General features: G+C 37.4%; 1 protein-coding gene across 7 annotated transcripts in view; it reads right to left on the bottom strand.

The window, feature by feature from the left end:
* The window catches only part of TMEM131 (transmembrane protein 131), a 276,973-nt gene that overhangs the window by 116,774 nt on the left and 137,704 nt on the right, over window positions 1-22,495 (bottom strand). For all 7 annotated transcript variants that reach the window (XM_059943536.1, XM_059943534.1, XM_059943537.1 and 4 more), the window contains 2 exons: window positions 20,748-20,809; window positions 9,436-9,476 (listed from right to left, as the gene is read on the bottom strand). In XM_059943536.1, the coding sequence (XP_059799519.1) occupies window positions 9,436-9,476; window positions 20,748-20,809 (103 nt within the window). The remainder of the gene's footprint in view (window positions 1-9,435; window positions 9,477-20,747; window positions 20,810-22,495) is intronic.

Below are 22,495 nucleotides of genomic sequence, written 5' to 3'. Positions count from 1 at the left end.
TTGATACTAGAACCTCTCACTAAAACAGATTCCTGAATAAGCAAACCTCCTAGACATCACCACGACCTAACATTGATGCAAAGTATAAATAACCTTGGAGAGGAGGTCCACATACCTAAAGTCATCTGTTTACATACTGAGAGAGGGAGAAAGTCATTCAGACACTAAAGTTTCTAAACAGTAGATTATCTTTCTGTTGTATTTTAAGAAATGATGTAAGAGCAAAACCCATTTTGTGAGACTACTTTATTTCCATCACCTCTGCAATTCAAAAGAGCACAAGCTTCACATGATATAGTAATTTCATTCAGGAAATACAGGAAATACAACAGAAATAGACAAGGACATACAGAAAATGTAGAAGATCTAGATTTAAGCCAATTCAATAAAGATTAAATAGTCTGAGCAGTGGAATAATTGAGCTTAAAAAAATAAGGTTTAAAAGTGTTTTTAGCCTTACCAATTAAGAGTATTACTCTGTGCTGCTTGACAATCCTTCTACATATGTTGAACATTAAAGATGACAAACACGAGAAGGAAAAGACCAAATGTAAGATTATACTTTACTAAAGCACAAAACTAAAGACACTGGGACAATGAAGGCACAATTCCTCACAAGACAGTTGCCACATGTAGCCAGAGGTACAGAATCTACTCCCTCTTGATTTCTGCCCTTCTTAGACATACTATAACGAGGATACTCTTCAGTTCCTTTAAAACAATAGATACTGATCAGTTCATCAATTTTAACAGTGTGAAACTCAAACTTACATAAAATCTCCATCCAATCAAGAAAAAAGAAAGTGTAATGCATAAAGTAAATGTGTCTAAGTCAGTAATTCACATATATATAAACAATGACTGTGTTAGATGCTAGAGATACAAAGGAGATTAAGATACAGTTTTTTTTCTCTCACAGAACTGAGAGTCTAACCCCCAAATTTCAAGTGGAAATGTTTAAAGTGGCCAAGCAAGGGAAAAAGTGCAGTGCACACCCCATTCACTCAACGCAAATACACTGAACGTCAGGGGCTGTCTAGTGGCTGGGGCCACGAGAACAAAGAGCCTGTTCTCACGGCACTAACGTGCCAATGGGGAAAACAAAAGTAGAACACATCACGTGATGACGTCCAACATATAAAGACAAATCAAACACAGCAGGAACAGAGAAGGTCTCTCTGAGGAGGGACACTGGGGCTGAGACCTGACTGGTAGTGATCTGGAGGAAGAAAGCAGGAATGTCCTTGGCATGATGAGGAACCAGGAGGCTGAAGTGGCCAGAGTGCAGGAAGGAGGGGGAGGAGACCGGAGCTGAGATCAGAGCGGTACAGAGGCCAGGTCTCCTTGCATAAGTCTGGATTTTATTCTAAGGGTAACAATAAGCCTCTACAGTGTTTTGAGCAACGAAGTAACATGATCTAACACATTTAAAAGGTCAAATCTGGCTGCTGTATGAAGAAGAGACTGCATGAGCCCAAGAGTGAATCAGGAAAGCCCTGCAGTTGTCCAGAGAGGAGGGGACAGCCACTGTGGCCCAGGATGACTGCAAGGGACGGTGGTGAGAAGTGGCTCTTTTCTGAATATTTTTGGAAGCTAGAGACATCATGCTGATGGAGTGTAAGAGAAAGAAGAGAGGCATCAAGATGACTTAACTCTAAGACTTTGGCCTGAGAAACTAGATACGTAGTCATGACATGGAAGAGTGGGTTGGAAGTGGGGAAGGGTAGTTGGGTAGGGATTCAAGAGTATTGTTTTAGACATTTAAACTTGAGATGTCTTATCTAGATGGAGATGTCAAGTAGGCAGATAGATATACATGGTGATTGCTTTATATTAAAAAGTTACTGATTTGGGGGTACTGATCTTAAACCCAGGCATTTTGGTGAGTTAATTCTAACAGTCTGTCTATAGATTCGCTTAGATCTTCCCCTGCCATTATATGTGCTGCTAAAATGATCACTATCTTGGACTGTCTCTGTAGACAGATCACTTGCAAGTAACAACAATTCTGTTTCTTCCTTTTAAATCCTTAGACCTCATTTTCCTTTTTCATGCCTTATGTGGGCTAAGACCTCCCGTAAAATGTTCCAAAGAAGTGGTGTCCAGCAATTGTTATCGTGACATTTACAGGATGCTCACAGAATATGAGATAGAGGGGACAATACATAACAGATAATTCCCTCATAAATAAATGCATATTTTCAAAACAACAGCAGATCTATATCTAAGGACCAATTTAATATTTGAGTGGGTATAACACAAATTGTCACAGGTATAATCTTATTTTAACAAAACCAAAAATTCAATAACATAGCTATCACATACCTACAGCTGACTGAAATGGCTGCTACTGTTTATTTAGAATGGCCATGACACTGTTTAGTGCTTTATTAACAGAAAGCAAATGTCTACAAATCCATAATGTTGAAAAATAAACTGGGGAAGAAGCAATATGAAAAATGGTGCCCTTTGTCAATTTCAAAGAAACAGAATCTTAGACATTATAAAAGTAATACATGATTTTATGCTTTCAGCAGTGATTGTATTTTTTCTGAAACTTTCAATACAATATTTTATTTTCACTAAAACATTAACTGTTTATTTGGGGAGAAGGAGATGAATAAGGACTATTCTGACTTCAAGCGAGGGAACAACTGGAGAGATACATGAAATCTGTGTTGCTTGGTGAACTGTTAGGTCGAAATTAAGCACACAAGACCTTCCCAAATGAAGCATACAAGACATTCTTGGAGCTTTGGGAATTTGTTTAAACTGTGAAATTTAAAATATTTTCCTAGGGGCAATTACTACCTAAACAAAAGGTTCTCTTGGGGCTTCCCTGGTGGCGCAGTGGTTGAGAATCTGCCTGCTAATGCAGGGGACACGGGTTCGAGCCCTGGTCTGGGAAGATTCCACATGCCACGGAGCAGCTGGGCCCGTGGGCCACAACTGCTGAGCCTGCGCGTCTGGAGCCTGTGCCCCACAACGGGAGGGGCCGCGATAGTGAAAGGCCCGCGCACCGCGATGAAGAGCGGTCCCCGCACCGTGATGAAGAGTGGCCCCCACTTGCCGCAACTAGAGAAAGCCCTCGCACGAACCGAGGACCCAGCACAGCCAAAAATAAATAAATAAATAAAAATAAAAGTAGCTATAAAATTAAAAAAAAAAAAAAAAAAAGGTTCTCTTTGGGCCAATATTTCATAACGAATGATTTGTGGTCTACCTACATCTTAATCACCTAGGATGCTTGTAGAAATGCAGATTCCAGGGCCCCGCGCCTCTCGAATCTGATTCCTTGCATCTACTATGGAGCCCAGAAACTGGCACTTTTATGTACACTCTCACATTTGGGAACTACTCTTTTGTAGTTTGATCCACAGTAAGCGTTGCAAGCAGAAATAAGAGGGGAATAAAAGCACTTTAACAAGTAAAACTTTTTAAAAAGTCACCAACAGTTTAAAATGGTCCCCAATATGACTTTTATTAGAGACAGCTATATAGTGACTTAAGAGAAAAGATACAGATTACTCCTATATCAATATTTTTCAACAAATACATTTTAGCTTACATTTTCATTTCCCTAAGGACTAATGATGTTGAACAACTTTTCATTTGTTTATTGTTCAATCAGATATCTTCTTTTGCAAAGTGTCTGTTCAAAGTATTTTAACTGGCATGTCTGTCTTAATTTTGAGTTGTAAGAGTTCTTTATATATTCTAGATACATGTCCTTTGTCAAATGTATCTGTACTGTGAACATTTTCTCCCTGTCCCTCCTTTTCCTATTATCAATGATGTCTTTTGGGGAGTGACATCATCAAGATGGTGACATAGGTCATTCTTGACTTCAGTCCCCCTCACAAGAAGACCAACCAACAACTACCCATAGATGAGATATCATTGTGAAAATCCAAAAACACAGGGGTGAGGCTCAAGAACATCCTTGGACCACAGAGAGCAGGAAAAAAGAAGAAAAAAAAAACCAAACTGTATTAGAAAGGTAAGAGAAATGGCTATACTCTGGTCATATCGCCTCTCCACCAGGCTGGTGCAGCGCTGCACTGAGAGGGCCCCCTAGCGCCTACAGTTTCTCAGATGGGAAAGAGAGCCCACGGTGGACATCTAGCTCCCCCAGTGTTGTGGGGAGATAAGTGGACATCTAGAGTTATGAGCCCCAAAGAACCCCACACAGGTTGAACTTGAAAAGGCCTACAATGAGACACATTATGATTAAACTGTCAAAAGTCAAAGACAAAGAGAGAATTCTGAAAGCAGCAAAAGTGACACATCACATACAAGGAACACCCCACTCCCCACTCCATAAGACTACATTAGTTCCCCCTCATCTGTGGTTTCACTTTCTGTAGTTTCAGTTACATGCGGTCAACCATGGTCTGAAAATATTAAATGAAAAATTCCTGAAATAAAAAATAGATAAGTTTTAAACTGCACACCCTTCTGAGTAGCATGATGAAACTTCATGCTGTCCTGCTCTGCCCTGCCCGAGACATGAATCATCCCTTTGTCCACTGTACCCTTGCTGTATATGTGACCCACTGTCAGTACAGGAAAAAACAGAGTATATATAGTGTTTGGTACTATCTGCAGTAATAGTGTAGTGTTTGGAATGTATGCCCCGCAGATAAAGAGGAGGTACTGTACAGGTGGATTGCTCAACAGAAATTTTGTAGGCAAAGAGAGAGTGGGATGACATTCAAACTATTGAAAGAAAATAACTGTCAAACAACAATACTATACCCAGCAAAGCTGTCATTCAGAAATCAAGGAGAGATAAAGACTTCACTGAACAAACAAAAGGTGAGAGGGTTCATCATAGCCACTTCCGACTTACAAGAAATACTAAAGGGTGTTCTTTAAGCAGAAATAAAAGGATGCTAATTGACATCAAAAAAACATATGAATGTATGTGTAAAACTCACCGGTAATAGTAAATATACAGTCAAACTCAGATTCTCTAATACTGTGATGATGGTACATAATTCACTTACCACTCTAGTTTAAAAGTTAAAAAACAAACATATTAAAAATAAATTACAATAATTTGCTATTGAATGGACAATAAAAAAAATATGTGTAAATTTTAACACAATGAATTAAAATGTGAGGGGAAGGACTTCCCTGGCAGTTCAGTGGTTAAGACTCTGTGCTCCCAATGCAGGAAGCATGGGTTTGATCCCTGGTCGGGGAACTAAGATCCCGCATGCTCCATGGTGCAGCCAAAAAATAATGTAAAATTTAAAAAATAATAAACAAAATACATAAAATGTGAGGGTGAGAAGTAAAATCTTGGACCAAGAATTTCTTTACTTGTTAAAGTGAAAGTCATTAATGGACCAATTGACAAAATTAAAATAAGGTCTGTAGATTAAGTAGTATATGTAGGTATTAATTTCCTGATTTTACTGTGGCTTGTAAAATAATGTCTATATTTATAAGAATTATACACTTAAGTTTTTAGGGGTAAAATAAAAGAGCATCATGTCTACAACTGATTCTCAAAAAATTCAGAAAAATAATTACATATACATATATACCTATATATAGAAAGATAGGGAAGAGAGAGAAGAACGAAAGAAGAGGTGGAGAGGGAGATTATGAATGATCAAGCAGATGTGGTAAAATGTTAAATGGGGAATCAATCTAGGTTAAGATATACATGGGATATATATGGGAATTCTTTGTACTCTTTTTGCATCTATCCTCTAAAGTTATTTCAAAACAAATGATAAAAAAATTAAATATAAATTGAAAAATATAGTACATTTCTTGTAGACAATATATGCTTAGATATTTCCTTAATATAGTCTGACAACTGGTGTTGAAACCATTCACAGTTATTATAATATTTGATATGGTTGGGTTTAAGTCTACCATCAAAATTACTAGTCTTCAAGATTTATGCAAAGTAGTACTGTTTTTTGCATATATGTCACTTCATGTGTGGCTAAAAGCTCCAGAGCTAGAAAATAAATCTAAGTATAAACCCAAAAGGAATCTTAAAAAACAACTTAAGAACATTCCCTTTAACTTTTTCACAAAATTTATAACAGATATTAGACAAACTGCAATTGTGAGCAGACTTTATCTGCCATTAAGGTATTAGCAAGTTCTGGCTCTAACTATAATCTTCTAGATGCTTATGGTTAACTGTAGGCAACCAAAATGGTTGTACTTAATAAAAAGCAAACTATACAGTCAATTAAAGAACCTCAACCACCTTAATTTGAAAAGTACTCCGTAGCCCAGTACTTTTGGCTTATATCCTAGAGATACCAGGAAACTTAAAGATCAGAAGACTCTGGTTCTTCTTGTGGACACTGTGTATACATATACACACACAGATACACACATGTATCCTTCTTACCTAACTGTATCCACCAACATTTCCAGCTCTTATAACAACATAATATAATAACAACAACACTGCTCCCAATATCAAACCTTTGCACTAGCTGTTCCTCTGTCTGAAATGCTCTGCCCTAAGACTTTCACCAGGTAAGCTGAATCATCATTTCAGAGAGGCCTTTGTTATGGTCAAATCTAAAGAAGCAATGGAGTCTAGTCTATCTCAGACCTTTCTCTAGCTGATATTTTGTTCATTTATTTGGTGGCTTATTGTCTGTTTTCCCCATTAGCACACAGGTTTTACCAGGGCAGGAGTCTTGACTATCTGGCCCAGCCAGCACCGTGGTAGTTTTAAAATATGTTTACAAATTCTCTGATCTGCCTCTCTTCAAGAGGTGGGGGCTTAATTCTGCTCTCCTTGGGGGTAACTTCCTATGAATAAAATATGATGGAAGTGACTGTGTGACTCAATTACAAAAGACACTGTGGCTTCCTCCTTGTGCTCTCTCTTGGATCTCCCGCTCTAGGGTCTCCAGCTGCTGTGACACGGGAACATTCAAGCAGCCCTATGGAGAGTTCCACATGGCAAAGAACTAAGGTCTCCTGCCAACAGCCAGTAAGGAACTGAGGCCTTCTGCTAATGGTATGCGAGTGAGCCATCTTGGAGAGGACCCACCGGGCCCAGGCCTTCAGATGACTGCAGCTTCGGCTGATGCCTTGGCTGAAATCTCACGAGAGACCCTGAGCCACAACTACTTAGCAGAGTTGTTCCCAAATTTCTCACTCACAGAAACAGAAAAATAATAAATGTCTGCTGTTTTAAGCTTCTAGGTTTGGAGGTAATTTATTACACAGCAATAGATAACAAACACAATGACTGAATCACTAATTCTTAGAACAATGCCTGGTGTATGTAAAGATTCCAGTAAATATTTGCTGAATGACTGAACAAATAAATTAACAAACACCCACAACTTATACAACATTTAAATGTTTGCAAACTACTGTTACCCAAATAAGTCTCTCATTTGGTCCTTACAGCAACCTTATATAATGCATAACCTTATATCACATATAAGATACATCAGGCCGAGAAATGATCTTCCCCAGCATGCAAATGAAAGTCATGCTCAGAGCAGTTAAATAGTTTTTCTCCAGGCTACACATCTGGTGAACACAGAACTCAGGTCTCTTTAATTCCTAATCTCCCACCATAGGGCTCCACAACCCTAGGAAAAGACATTTATAAAAGGTGGCCTCAGGTCCCAAAATATTAAATCATTACTGGTACTCATTATAACATTTTGGTGTTCAACTAAAATAAACACTAATGGAACACTATGTGCACATTATCCACCATTATATTATGTAGCTGGCATCTTTTTAAACAAAATATTATCATGTAATTGATAACTGTATTAAAACAAATTAGAAAGGGTGAACCAGAAGGTAGGAGAGAAATATAAAAAAGAGTATCTTGGAAAATTCTTTCATAGTTTTACTTCCCATGATCCTGAGCTCGTGAAAGCAGCAACTCTTCTCTTTGCAGAATGTCTGGAAGCCCTTGGGGCTGAAGCAGATAGTAACAGTTGTGGTGGAGAGGGACTGAATGGTCGCCAGAGACTAGCTTCACCACCATTAGCTACAGAATCATTTTGTAACTAAGCTTTTCATGATATAAATTTCCCTGGAGCAGGTTACGTTTCACTTACAGAATGAGAGTTTTCACTCAGGAGATCATGTCTAGGCAACACAAGAAAGGATGGGGCTGAATGTCTCGGCTTACTAGAAAGGTCACAGGGCAGCAAATGGACTATACACAACTGGGGAGCACAAGAAATCAGAAATCGGTGCAGAAATGACCACAGGAGCTCAAAAGCCACAAAGTGTCCATCTCAGCAATCTCTAATGCTCAGCAGAAACGGGGGTCCCCCCGAGGAGAGGCTGGCAGAGGCAGCCAGTAGTGGAGACCAGGAGCTGCAGTCAGAGGCTAACTTCACCTCAGCTGTGCCTTAGGCCTTGTGGACTGTTTTGATGATGAAAGTGAGACACCATGTGAGGCACACCCATGTGTCTCAGGTACCTGATCCCCTACAGCTAAGCCCTGAGGCTTCTATCATTGGATTATAATATACTCTTTCAGAGAGCAGATTGCCTTTGTCATTTCATCAACACATATGCTTTATAACCTCATCAGAAGCTGTGTCTCTACTGTCCTTCAAGACGTCTCAAGGCAGGGAGGGAGTGTATCCATAGCCCCAGCACAGAGCAGACTGTGCAGACTCTCACCTCTCTTCCCCACCATGGAAGCTCCATCACCACTACTTTCCTTCATGCGCCTCCACTGGCTCCCCTATGCCTCTTTCACAGCATTTCCCCTCATTCTTAACTAACTCTATATTGCTCTTCTGGCTAAGGAGAGAAAATACAGCGAACACTGAAGGATTCCATATTTGATATAAGAATATCAAAGGGAATGCAACACGGGGCTGGTGATCAGAAGGTAATGAATTCTACCTGAAACCCAGCCAGTCTAACCTTGTTAGCACATCCCTTGGTTCTAAGAATCTGAGTCCTCATGTGTCAAACAAGGGGGGTCAACAAGACAACCAGTTAGGGTCTCCTGTAATTAGAATCATCTCTCCTTATACGGTAACTTCCTCTGCCAGGGGCCTGCAGGTAGACCCTTGATGACAACTGAGGGCAGCACTGCTCAGCCCATAAAAAGCGGGGAGGACCATGGGAGAGGTCACTGGGAGCTATAAAGCCGAAACTCTTCCAAAGCAAGGGGAGTTTCAGCTACAAGTAAACCCCACTGCATGTGATGCGGAAGGAATGCTACACAGTGCACGACATGCAAATTCAGATTTAAACTTGGTCTTCCATACACAATACTTGAAATACATGATATAATGTGATTTACTATTTGTTTTCCCTCCTCACCAAAAAAAGTATGGGGAAAATGGAGAGCAGGAATCCCCGAGAAAGACCTGAAAGTATGTCAGTATCTTACTAAATACATAAAATTTTATATATTAAAAAATATATATATACCTATTACTGCCTTACCTTTTCTGTTGGTATGAACTGAGTCCAAGTGTTGTCTCAGTCTGTGAAGGAAGAAAACAATGGTGAAAACACGGAAACCAAATCTTTATACTACAGACATACAGAATATCCAACATATTTTATTACAGTTTCAACTTTGACCTTATACTTACTTTCAGGTTAAACCTGATCCCTAAATCATATGAAATGACTTGTCATACCATATAATTCAAATGAGAGAATAATTTGGATTAAATTTTAAACACACATGGAAGTAATGCAAAGTAATAGAACTGATTTTTAGAAGCTTGCCAAACCAATACATCCTACGAGAAGAGTCCTCTTTCCCATTACTTTGTGAGGCTACACGTGTCTCTCACTGTTCACTCCTTCCCAACTGTGTGCAGGTGCTGGTCTACTGTGGTTCCTGCCACCACGGAGCTTGAGGTATGGGGCGGGGTAGGGGGAGGGGGAGTCAGTTATTTTAAAACTAAATAAATATGTTTATACATTGAATAAAGGACTTTGGAAAAATTGGAAAGATGCTATGAAAGAGAATAAATAGGTGACATGCTTAAATATGTCATGAGGGAAGCCCTGTCTGAAGAGATAACATGTATACTGAAACCTAAAGGATAAAGAAGAGCTGTGTTTGGAGGTGGGATTGTGTGGTGGTGGAGAAAACAGCACGTGCAAAGGTCCTAGCACAGGAAAGAGCCTGGATGCTCAAGAAACAGACGGCAGGTCTATTTGGCTGGAGTTTAGAGAGAAGCGGGAGAGAAGCAGAAGTGAGGCTGGAGGTGAGGCAGCGCCCTGTTACGTTGTGCCCTGGTAAGAAGCCATGCTAAGAAGTCTGGATTGTGCTGTACTCTAAATGCAGTACAAGGGGACTGAAGTTGCAGGAGAGAAACAGACACAGACATGGTCTAGACGATTTAAGTGTTAAAGACATTACTTTGGCTGTAGTGCAGGATATGGATTAGAAGATCCAGCAATCACACTTCTAGGTTTATACCCCAAAGAACTGAATGCAGAGAGCAGGGACTCAACAGTTATTTAGATATCCATGTTCACAGCAGCATTATTCACAATCGCAAAGCATGGAAGCTACGCAAGCACCTAATGATGAATAAATGAAGAAACAAAATGTGGTGTATACATACAAAAGAATATAATTCAGCCTTGAAAAGGAAGGAAATTCTGACATATGCTACAACACGGATGAACCTTGAAAACTAAGTCTACACTTAGACTAAATGAAACAAGCCAGTCACAAAAGGACAAAAACTATATGATTCCATTTACATGAGGTACTTAGAGTTGACAAATTCATAGAGACAGACAGTAGAATGCTGGTTGCCAGGGGCTGCAGTAGGGGGAATGGGGAATTGTTTAATGGGCACACAGTTTCAGTTTGGGATGAAAATAAAAGGTCTGGAGCCAGATGGTGGTGATGCAGAAACAAATGCGAATGTACTTAATGCCACTGAAATGTACACTTAAAAATGGTTAAAATTGTAATTTTATGTTATGCATATTTTACTACAATATAAAAAAAAGCTATAGCAATCAAGACAGTGTGGCACCAGTATAAAGACAGACAAAACAGATCAATAGAACTGGAGAAAACTCAGAAATGAACTCACACGTTTATAGTCAACTTGATTTTCAACAAAGGCATCAATGTAATTCAGTAGAGAAACATGTATCTTTTCAACAAATGGTGCTGGAACAACTGGACAAAGCTTGGGGGAAAATGAACCCTTACCCTTATATCACACCATGCACTCAAATTAATTTTAGATAAATCATAGTTCTAAGCATAAAAACTAAAATTATAAAGCTTCAACAAAAAAAACAGACTATATTTGCAACATTCAAACGACAAAGATTTCATGAACGGGACAAAAAAAACACTAGTCATAAAAGAAAAAACTGATGGATTGGACTTCATCAAATTTTTAAAAATACGCTCACCAAAAGATATTGCTATGAAAATGAAAAGGCAAACCACATACTGAGAGAAAATATTTGCAAATCACCTATTTGATGAAGGACTTGTATCTTGAACATGTGAAGAACTTATTAATCTGAATAATAAGGAAACCACCCAATTTTTAAAAATGAGCAATTCTACAAATGTCAGTTAAGCACATGAGAAGATGCTCAGCACCAGTTATCAAGGGAAAGCAAATTTAAACTTCAACGATACACTACAACCTACAATCACGTCCAAAATGGAAAAGACTGACCATACTAAGGGTTGGCAAAGATGTGTAGTAACTGGAAATGGAAAAGACTGACCATACTAAGGGTTGGCAAGGATGTGTAGTAACTGGAACTTTCATACACTGCTGGTGGGAGTGTAAAACAGAATCACCATTTTAGAAGAACTTTGGCAATTTCTTACAAGTTAAACTTAAAACACCCACCATATGACCACTCTGAGATATTTGCCCAAGGGAAACAAAAGCATAAGTCCATACAAAGACTTATACATGAATGTTTATGGCAGCTTTATTTGTAATAGGTCAGTACTGGAACAACCCAAATTTCCATCAACAGATGAAGTGACACATGAATTGTGGTATGGGATAGAACAGTAGAATACTACTCAGCAATAAAAAAAGAGTAAACTCAAAGACTAGGAACCTTTTTCTCTATTAAATATTTCTTTATTATTTCAGAAAAAATATTTTTAAAAGAACAGAAAATAACATTTGAATGGGGAAAAAGGAATAAACTACTGATAGATGCAACAACATTGATAACTCTTAAAATAATCATGCTGAGTCAAATTCCCAAAAAGTACATTCTATATGATTCCATTTATATAAAATGATTTAAAGTATAAACTGATGGTGTCAGAAAGCAAATCAGTGGTTGCCTAGAGATGGAGAGTGAGGGTAGAGGGATTACCAAGGGTCACAAGTAAACTTCTGGGGGCCATGGATACATATATTTATTATCTTGATTGCAGTAATGCTTTCACAGGTGTATAATATGTCGAACTTTTCAAATCGTACACTTTAAACATGCACAGTTTACTGTGTGTCACTTTTACTTCAATAAAAAGTACAACCTAAGAATTCTAGGACATGCCAAACTGTGGTCCCCATCTGGAGCTGACAGAAAGGAGACTCAGGAAGTGTAGCACCCATGTATACTTTCTGGAGGGGAAAAAAATATCTTCATGAAGACAATCTGGCCAAGATGATTACTCACGAAGAATTGCAAATGAGGAAGCTGTCTTGTGAAAGATAAGCAGATACAGTAAAGGAACTGTGGAAATAAGGTTAGAAAAGCAGAAAGTAAATGTTGTTTTTGAAGTATAAGCCACAAAATAGAAAAGTCATTTAACTATAATAAGAATAAAAATCTCAGCACAACCCTAAATATTGAGAGAAAAGGAAAGATCACAATAGACACTATTTTGTTTCTGAAGTAATTTGAGAAATGAAGGTTTAAACATATCTTAAATATGTATCTGAAACTTAAGCCCCGAAATTGAGGGACAACAAAAAGGAAAGCATAAAAATTAGATGGAATAGATTAAACACATACATAGCATGATTAAATGAGATAAACTCGTCTATTAAGAAAGACAAAAGGATCATGTCGAAAAAACAAAGCCCAACTATAGACTGTAAATACCTAACACAAAATGATGCAAAAATGTTGAAAGCCAAAGAATGAGCAAAAATAAACAAGGTAAACGCCTCCTCCCACCCCACCCCCCAGAAAAGAAGAGAAAAATCAAGCAAAAAAAAGGGTTACATTAGTAACAATGAAAAGATTTGCTATTTATGTAAGTATTTTTATAACTGAACAGCAAAAAGAAAAAAATAAAGAAACTGGGGAAAAGAATACTGTGATTGAAATATAAGCAAAGAACAGGAGGCAAATCACTTAAAGAAAAATAAATGGCCAGTAATCATATGAAAAAAGATGGTCAGCTCACCAAGCTATGAAGCAATCCCTAGAAGAGACTGAGATTTCCTATTTCACCATCTGATTAGTGGAAACCTTTGAACTTTATGCTCAGAGATAAGGGTCTGTCAGGAGTACTCAGGGCCCTAGAAAATGCCTGTGCCATGTATTTCTGTATCTTCTATCAAATATAAGACATACCTACAATATTTCAAAGTAAACTACACTGAATCACAGATACTTAAAGTTGGTAACGCTTGACATATTGCAAATGATCTTTTCACTATGCATCTACAAAGATAAGCACAATTCCCACCCACAATTCAGACTCCATTCTTCTGTTGCATTTAAGGGCTCCAGTCTCAGCCTAGCTCACCGCGAGGCTCCACATTCCAGACCAGTCTGAGCACAGTCTCTCTCAGAGAGCACCCCAAAGGGATATAAAGGAGGAAAATGAACTATTCTTCCACTCAAATGGAAAAGACTCTGCAAAAATAAGTCTGTGGTATATTCTCAAACAGTATTAAATTCTCTTATCACAAAAATAATATATAAGTTTATCCCTATAACCTAGTGGTTCCAATTGGGGGCAATTTTGTCCTCCAGGGCATTTGGCAATGTCTAGAGACATTTTTGATGGTTGCAACTGAAAGGGCTACTGGCATCTAGAGGGTAGAGGCCAGGGATGCTGCTGAACACCCTACAACACATAAAACGGTCTTCTTTCCTCATCTCCCAGCAAGGAATTACCTGGTCCAAAATATAAATATTGCCAAGACTGAAAACCCTACTGTAACCTGAAGTTTATAAAGACATATCAATAATTTAATTTTCATTTGTAATAACATCTCCTTACATTATAATTCAAAGTGCATAACTGCCACACCTGTCTCTATCTCTAGTGGTCCTTGCAGTTCTTAATACACTGGAGACACTCAAATTATATTTACCAGTCCAGGATCAAACAGTATGAGTCAGAATTCAAATCTTGTGCTCTTATCTGTAATTATTACACACTTATTACGACATATCCCTTTTTTTTTTTTTTTTTTTTTGGCTTTGTGGCTTGCGGGATCTTAGTTCCCCAACCAGGGATTGAACCCATGCCCTCAGGAGTGAAAGTGTGGAGCCCTAACCACTGAACCACCAGGGAATTCCCGACATACCCTTGATAAGACTGTATATGCCTAAAACTGACTTCTTTTAGCTTACACAAGCTGAAGTTGGCCACTCATTTCCTTTTATGTATATTTTACATTATTTTCTTAGTGGTTACCCTGGAGATTATAATTTATATCTTAAATCTACAGCAAACTTGTTTGAATTCCTACCAGCTCAGCTTCAACAGTATACTTAATTCTGTCATTTTGCTATTTGTTTTCTATATGCCTTATACTGTTTTCATCCCTCATTTCCTGTAGTCCTGTCATCTTTTGGTTTAGTTGATTTTTTGGTAGTGAAATGTTTAAATTCATTTTGTGTATTTCCTATATTATTTTCTTTGTGGTTACCATGGGGATTAATCTAACATCCTAAAGTTATAACACTCTAATTTGAATTTTTATCAGATTTAACTCAATCACACTCAATGTGTACTTCTTTACAGCTCCATCCCTACTTCTTTTGGTTGTTAATGTCACAGAACTTCTTTTTGTATCCAAAAACAAAATAATAGTTCTTTTAAGTACATTAGTCTTTAAATTATATAGAAAACAAAATGTGGAGTTACAAACCAAAGTGACAATAATCCTTGCTTTTAGACTTTTTTTTTTTTAATGTATTAGTCTCAAATCTTGTAGAAAACAAAAAGTGGAGTTTCCAACCATTGTTACAATAATACCAACTTTTAAACTGCCCATGTACTTACTTTTACTGTGATCTTTATTTCTTCATATGGCTTTACATTGTTGTCTAGTGTTCTCTCATTTTTACCTGCAGGACTCCCTTCAGCATTTCTTGCAAGGCAGGTCTAATGGTAATGAGCTTCCTCAGCTTTTGTTTATGTGGGAATGTCTTAATTTCTCCCTCACTTTTGAAGAACAGTTTCGCCAGTTATAGGATTCTTGGTTGATAGTTTTTTCCTTCTAATACTTCGAATATATGGGTCCACTGCTTTCTGGTCTCCAAAGTTTGTGATGAGAAATCTCTTAATAACTTATCAAGGATCCTTTTTATGTGACGAGTCCCGTTGCTCTTGTTGCTTTCAAGATTTTCTGTGCCTTTTTAAGGTCTGATTTAACATGTCCCAGTATGAGTCTCTGAGTTCATCTTACTTGGAGTTCACTGAGCTTCTTGGATGCTTATATTCATGTCTTTCATTAATTTGTGACATTTTCAGCCATTATTTCTTCAAGTATTCTCTCTGTCTCTTTCTCTTTTTACCTTTCAGGACTCCCACAATGCATATGTTGGTTCACTTGATGGTCTTAGGCTCTACTGACTTTTCTTTAATCTTTCTGTTCCTCAGCATCGAGAATTTTTCACTTCAGTTATTGTACTTTCAGCTCAATTTTCTTTTTAATTTCTTTTTTCCCCAGCTTCACTGAGGTATAGTTGGAAAATAAAAATTGTTTATATTTAAGGTGTACAATGTGATGTTTTGATATACATATACATTGTGAAATGATCACCTCATATACTCTTTTTTTTTGGTGAGAGCAATTAACTACTATCTTAGCAAATTTCAAGTATACAATACAGTATTATAACTACAGTCATGTTGTACACTAAATCTCTAGAAGTTATTCATCTTGCAAAACTGAAATATTGTACAAAAACTGAAATGAAAAATTCACTAGAACGATTCAAAGGCAGATTTGAGCAGGCAAAAGAAAGAATCATCAAACTTGAAGATAAGACAGTGGAAATTCTCGATTCTGAGGAAAAGATGAAAGATTAAAGAAAAGTCAGTACTCTTCTTATCAGCAAAATCTGACTGCTCTCAGTTTGTGCCTTTCTAGGGGTACTTCTGCTTCTTTGATGGATTCTGAATTTCTCTTCAAAGTATTTTGGTACCAATATTTACTTTTATGTCAGTGTTTCTGTATAAGAATGAGAGCTAGGGCTGCCTACTCGGCCATCTTGATGATGTCACCCTCTTGGTTTTCTTTTTAGGTTTTCTATCTTTTTATTGATATTTCCATTTTATTCATACGTTGTTTTCTTGATGTTCTTCACATCTTCCTTTAGTTCTCTGAGCATCCTTAAGATGACTGTTTTAAAGTAGATCTACTTCAAATTTGTATAGTAGATCTGCCATCAGGTCTTTTTCAGATAGTTTCTGTTGATTAATTTTTTCATTTGAATGAGCCATACTTTGTTTCTTTTTGTACACTGTGATTTTTTGTTTAAAACTGGATATTTGAATTTAATAATGTAGTAACTCTGGGTGTCAGATTCTCCTCCTTTTCCAGAGTTTGCTATCTGTTTGCTTCTGTTTATTGTTTTTGGTTTTATGATGTAGGCTATGTCTGTGCCAAAGATAAGCCTGAGGTGTAAACTTAAGGCCTTCTCAGGTGTTTTATGAACCTGGGCCTTTCCCTGAACATTCAAAGTGATTTTCTAATTTCCCCCATATATGCAGTGGCTTTTGAAGGTTGTCAGCCCTTTAAATCTTCTGGTTCACTTCAGGGTGAGGAACTTTTAACAATGGGGGAGTTGCAACAACAATGGCCCCCTGCCTCTCTGTCTAAAACTCTGCGATCAAAAGCAGCAATCAGGGCATGGATCCCCAATATTTGGAGGACAGAATCCTTTTTTGCCCACAGGCTTCTGCAAGCTGTGTGCAAGCTGTTTGATGAACATGCACAGCTGCTTGCCACAGGGCCAGGGGTTGAGGGTGGGTAACTGCTTCTAGGCTAAGAGCTGAAATGGACCATATTTTACTTTAATTTACCTCAAGACTTCCACTTGAAGCTATAAGCCTTCAAAAGACTCCAGAGTCCCAAAATTGTTATACTATTTTTGTTATTGGTGTGAGGTCAAAGTTTTATTTCTCCCATATAGATATTCACTTGTCCTAGCACCCTTTATTGACTGTTCCCCAATATTTTCTTTCCCCAATATTCTTCAGCGACACTTTATTCATAAATCAAGTATCCATACATGTGTGAGTCTGGCTAGACTCTGTTGCCTTTTCTGATCTATAGAAGTGGTATAATTCATACGGCTCAACATAAACGAAGAAATGCAGTTGTTTTTTATGTATCAACTGTTATCCTGCAAACTTGCTAAATTGCTTATTGAATATAGTAACTTATCTGTAGATGCTTTGGATGACCGCCATAAACTATCATAATCTGAGGTGCATAATATTTTTTTCTTCCTTTCCAATCCTTTTAGTTTTTAATTCTTTTTCTTGTCTTTATTTATTTTTAAATTTTATTTATTTATTTATTTATGGCTGCGTTGGGTCTTTGTTGCTGTATGCGGGCTCCCTCCAGCTGCGGTGAGCCGGGGCCATTCTTTGTTGCGATGCACGGGCTTATCATCGTGGTGGCTTCTCTTGTTGCAGAGCACAGGCTCTAGGTGCGCGAGTTTCAGTAGTTGTTCTTGTCTTACTTTATTCGCTACAACTAGCATGATGTTGAATATAAGTGGTATTTAGTGGGCATCTTTGTTTGATCCATTCTTCATCTCAGAGATAAAACTTTCAGCATTTCACTGTTAAGTATGTTGTTTACCATAGTTTTTTCCACACCCCTCTTCCTTAATAGATATCCTTTATTATATGTGTCAGCTGGGGTTCTCGGCAAGATCCTGAGGCAGAATCCTCAGTGTCTGCTCACCTTAAGAACTGACTCAGCTTCCTACATTCTATATACCAAATCTTAGTAGCCTTGCCAAGCAGGAATTACAATGGTCAAAACACCAACTAAAGAAAACATGGGCTAAGAGGATTGCTACAATTTCTAATCATATCCTAACATTACTAGTGATAATGCATGGAATGCACTGGAAAGAAATGCACATGCATCATACTGTGGAAAGAGCTCTGGAACCAAGAAGCTGGGTACTTACTGGATGCTGGATTCTCGCTCTAGTAACTGAATATTCTATGAGCCTCATTTTCCTTTTCTTTAAAAATAAAATAGGAAATCAAGTCCAAACTTTCTAGCAAATTTTTAATGTTTTTACAGTTTTTACTGACTTATCATCAATTAATTTTTAGGACTTAAAAAATCACCATGAGCCAAGCCACATGAATGTAACATAAATTCCACAATCTGGGAACGAATGCTCTCAAGCAAAATTCTAATTTTAAATAATGTAAAATAAGGCTGTTGCTTTGACTCTCTCCCTGCTTTAGCTTTAATTTAATTTGGAGAAACCCGATATATATTCTGCCACAGAAATGCTACATGAACATACTTCTAGTCACAAGAAACTAGGAGCTGTTTAAGAAATAGCTGAACTTATTGGCAAATTATCGCCAGAAAGAATGACATTATGTCAAAATCAAAACAGTTGTTCCTATGAAACGTTCTTCAACATTAAAATGAATGATTTTTATAAATTTCTATTCAGAGGGGTCTTATGTTCTGTTACTTGCAGATATATAATCCACTATATATAGCATCTCAACATTAGGCATTCTGCAGGAGGCTTAGTGAGGTCTCACTGTGGCTGAGGTAACCAGTGATAATACCTGCCCTTAACACTCCAGTCTAAAATTACCTTAGCTATAGAACTCTGAGGCTTCCCCCAAGCTCTGGTCCAAGCATTTCAGCAGATCCAAAGAGGATGAGCAAATGACACCCCAGCTGACGAGCTCTTCCACACCCAAGTCCTTTTAGACGTGAATTGACAGCCTCCCCCAGCAAAAACGCATGTCAAGCTTCAGAATTTTCAAAATGGATTATCAACTTGCAACTTGTTTCTGAAGGACATAATAAATCCTTTTTCAAACAGTAAAGGACAACTACACTCAGAGAACTGTTTAGAAATTCAGTCCTGAGTTGCCTGCTCTCTAGATCCTGCAAATCACCAAATGGGAGATGTTTAAAACAGTCATTTCTATAGGTTCTCCAAGTTCTCATCTTGCAACAGATTAAAGAACTAGAACAAGAGACTAAGATCATTTTCTAGCAAGGTGGCTTTACAAAACTAGAGATCATTATGTATCTTCAGCTGTTATTCACTTTTAAAATATAAAAAGCCGTACAAAGACTTTCTGCAAGTACCATGCAGCCACTGCCTGCTGCGTTTCTCAACATCTCTTATGTAAAAGTAGAATAATAAGTTTATTTAAAAATTTAGAAACAGGGAAAAAGTTTTCATCCGAAACATTTATTTGCTTCATTGTCAGAGAAAAAGAACCTTACAACCCATCACTTTTTTCCTTGCTTACTTTGTTTGGCTTAGTGTCTGAAATCTAAATTTATGCTAAAACACAAAGAGAAATCTTATTCCAAGTCCCTAGCAGAATTATTTCTCTATTGCCTTGATCTAACTTTAATTTTCACTTTCCTGCCTTTATTATAAGCTACAGGAGAACTATTTAAGTCATGTATTTAGTTATAAGTAAGTAAACAAATACATCATAGGCAGCATCATGTAACAAAGAGACTAACAATCACACCTGGAGTGAGAAGACCAGAATTCTAATACCCGTGCCATTACTGCAAAGTCATGGGATCTTGGGCAACTTTCTTAATCTAAACCTTGGTTTCCCCTGAATATAACATGAATAAAAAAATTATCAGCCATGCTATCAAATAACATGGTATTTAAAAACACATGTTATTATTACAAAGGTGGTGAGTACTGTAAGACAAGCATAGAATATGAAAAAAGTTTGGAAGGAGAAAATCAGCCACAAAAATCAGGGTTGGTTAAGATGGCTTTTACTGTCTCTTTCAGCTCTGAAATTCTAGAACTGATTTTTAGCTGGGAAGACTAAAATAGGCTTCACGGTGATAAGTGAGCTACGTCTGAAAGGCAGAATTGGATTTCTATCAGATTACACTTTCTAATTTTATGTATAACATATATAAAGGCATGGCTTAGAATGGCTAGTGGAAGGATGATATAGATGTAAATCTGGAGAACTTATATCCTCTGGAGAAGTTCTCTTCCAGATAAATATTTTGAGGTCCAACATCCAAATTCAGTTGTTTCACTCACTGGCTCCACACTAATAGAGCTTACCACCAATTCCACTGCTCCTGATCTGATTCTCCCCACCTAACCTCCCAACATCCACAAGAAATATTTTATTTAAACGGTAATCCATACAGCTAAGGAGGTTTTTATTATTACCAATGACTCTACTGCCTTGTCTGCATATGAAGCTCATAAAATATATTTCATATGAACCAGTTACGTTTTAAAAGAAAAATAATAATCAGATGTTATTCAAGGCTTGACACTGAGATAATTCTTCAAGTTTAAAATAAAATTACCTGTAGAAGCCCTCCATCATCAAAACGCAGTACTTCTATTATGCTCTCTGACTGAATAAATGCTGTGAAGGAAACAAAACATATTATCACTTAACGGGAACATAAATTTCATTTAAATAAAATCTTTTAAAGTTAATTACTACAACTTAATATTTTGAAAATATACTGCTTGATGGTGATGGTTGAAGAGAAAAATCTGACTAATACTTCAGGATTTTAGTAACTATGAAACCAAAACAATACAACCCAATTAGAAAGTATTTTTAACAACCAACAGGCTATGTAAAGCCACTCACAAAATATTTACTCCTGCTATACTGCCAGAAAGCACAAAACAGTAAAATTCAACTAGATGCAGCTGATTATTTTCACTGATAGATTAACTGAAAATAACATAAGCACATAGGAAACATCACTAGAGGATTTTATTTCCCCCCAAAATGGTAAGCTGAAGTTCTATATCATTTGCTCATTTGTAGTGATGACAGGACCTGGGATCAATGGTCAAAACTGACTTGGCAGGGGAGTGGGCAAGGAGAATGGCAAAAGGAGATTATTCCATTCCAAGAAACTGAGTACAATGCAAAGACAGGGTATTTAAAAAGCTAACGTACGATTACCATACAATCCAGCAATTGTGCTCCTAAATATTTACCCAACTGATTTGGAAATTTATGTCCACACAAAAATCTGCAAGCAATTCCTTACAGCAGCTTTTTTTTCATAATCATCAAAAACTGGACACAATCAAGATGTCCTTCAATAGCTGAATAAAGAGACAAATGTAGATTAACCATACAATGGAATATTAGTGATAAAAAGTAAAAGAAAGGGCTACATGCTCTATGATTTCAAGTATATGCCATTCTGGAAAAGGCAATACTATAGTATAGAGATGGTAAAAAGATCAGTGGTTGCTAGGGGTTTGGAGAGAGAAAGGAAGGGTGGAATAAGTAAAGCATAGGGAATTTTTCAAAGCAGTGAAACTCTTCTGTATGATACTGTAATAGTAGATGCAATTAACACTATGCATTTGTCAAAAACAGAACTTCACAGCACAAAGTGTGAACCTACTGTATGCAATTAAAAAAACATCATTTAGGAGATCAGGAATCCCAGGATAGACTATAGAATATGACAAAACAATTTAACTACATAGCAAAGGTATGAAACCATCTCCCTGAAGTAGGGTGGAGTGGGGAAAGGTGCTGACCTAAGTAATCTGGAAATGAGTGGAATCTGTAAGACTAAAGGCAACAGAAACTGTACATAAGCACCATCTCTAGTTAATAAAGTTATTTTCCACAGGGGTTTGGGTTAACTATCCTGACGCTGCTATACATGTACACTGGAATTGAACAATATATGGATGGTGGATGGTGAGAGATTTCTCACTGTCGGAATAAGAGTTTACACAAAAGCAAGGGAAGGAGGCTAGAACAATCTATGTGGTAATGGATTAGAGTTGGCAACATCAGTACAAACTCATGTTGAGCTTAATACAGATACAGATGGTTGCATATAGAAATATTTACAGATGTGCATATACACAGGTTAGTATACACACATGTATTACAACCCAGTAGCAAAAAGCACATCTAGCACCTAGATCTTGGGTTCTACTACCATTCTCCAATAAAAGGAACTGGGGCTTCTTGGAGAAATGGCTGAATCTAGGACTGGGGCAGGAAATACACAAGATGAAATGGGAGCAACTTGTGCCAGAAAGTGCTTAAAAAAAAAAAAAA

This window comes from Balaenoptera ricei, chromosome 13 (assembly GCF_028023285.1).
Source record: "Balaenoptera ricei isolate mBalRic1 chromosome 13, mBalRic1.hap2, whole genome shotgun sequence".
Taxonomy (NCBI): Eukaryota; Metazoa; Chordata; class Mammalia; order Artiodactyla; family Balaenopteridae; genus Balaenoptera; species Balaenoptera ricei.
This window is presented reverse-complemented; position numbering and strand designations above follow the sequence as displayed.